Genomic DNA, 1,159 nt, shown 5'->3' with positions numbered 1-1,159 from the left:
GATGGTCTTAGGTAGCACGCACCGTGTTATGGAATCGGAGACGTTACAGTTAGAGGGTACATGTTTGATGACAGCATTAAGGTCTAGACACAACTTCCGGACAGCAAGTAGACGGCGCTGTTCTGGAGCAGGAAGTTTGAGATCATTACGTGGTCGTCTGAGGCGATAAACAGTAACCTCAGAATCGACGAGCACAACTAGAGCTTGATCTGTGAACCTTGGGAATAGAGCACTCAAGGGTGCTTGATACTGGCCATAGTGGGTGACAACGGGTAGAAAGGGCGACAATGCCTTAACCCATAGAAGACCACGATGAAGTGCATCTAGCTCCTTCCTTGGTATAGACCAAGGGAGCTGAGGAATACTGAATAGACCTCCCTTAGCAGCCAAGCGAACAGAGAGGTTTGAAGTAGATCTCAGGTCTACTCCCCAGGCATCTTTGGAAGCGTCAGTGCTTAATACTAGAGGGGAGTCGAAGGAGATATAGCGTGGTGTTGGCATAGACTTGACCAATCTCATTGATAGTGTTGCCCACGTACAGACTTCATCCTTGAGACTAGAAGGTATAGTAGAATCCCACTCAGTAGTGGACTTGTTGATACTACGCCAGATAGATCTCGCAGACATATCGTGCTCCACTATTAGACCTAATGGATCGTAGAAGCTTGCCAGTACCGCACAAGACTGTCGCTTGGTCATAGGATTCCCTTGAAGTTGACCACCACTGAAAGTAGGGTAGAAGGAATCCTCGACAGCAGAATAGTCATAACCAAGTAGATGGCGTCGTTCTTCGACATCGTTGACCATCACAGGCTCCCAACTATTAAAACGCTTCTTAGGTTCAATGACGAAGTCGTGACCATTAGAGATATAGGTAATGAAGTCATAGCTTGATGTAACTCTAGACTTGTTAGATCCACCGGTATAGACATCATCGACAAACTTGATCAGTGTGATCTCCTTGGGGACCGGTGGACAACCCTGTAGATAGGAGAAGGCCTCAGTGCTAGATCTCAGTAGACAACGCTCAACCAAATGAGGCTCAATATCACATAGACGAGTAACCGGAGCTTCAACTGTAGAAGCCAGCTTGGACAATGCCTTGATCTCATTAATCACATCTTCCATAGAAGCGTCAAGTTGATTAGGCGCTGCTGTA

General features: G+C 46.8%; 1 protein-coding gene across 1 annotated transcript; it reads right to left on the bottom strand.

Annotated features, from left to right (window-relative positions):
• Positions 1-535: 535 nt before the first annotated feature.
• Positions 536-1,128, bottom strand: Pmar_PMAR026175 (hypothetical protein; the record flags this gene model as incomplete). The annotated part of the gene is made up of 1 exon (XM_002769396.1): positions 536-1,128. A coding segment is annotated over one exon (593 nt), but the record flags the coding sequence as incomplete, so codon positions are not given.
• Positions 1,129-1,159: the final 31 nt, after the last annotated feature.

This window comes from Perkinsus marinus (assembly GCF_000006405.1).
Source record: "Perkinsus marinus ATCC 50983 genomic scaffold scf_1104296965944, whole genome shotgun sequence".
Taxonomy (NCBI): domain Eukaryota; phylum Perkinsozoa; order Perkinsida; family Perkinsidae; genus Perkinsus; species Perkinsus marinus.
The sequence above is the reverse complement of the archived record's forward strand: the minus strand, read 5'-3'. Positions and strand labels throughout refer to the sequence as shown.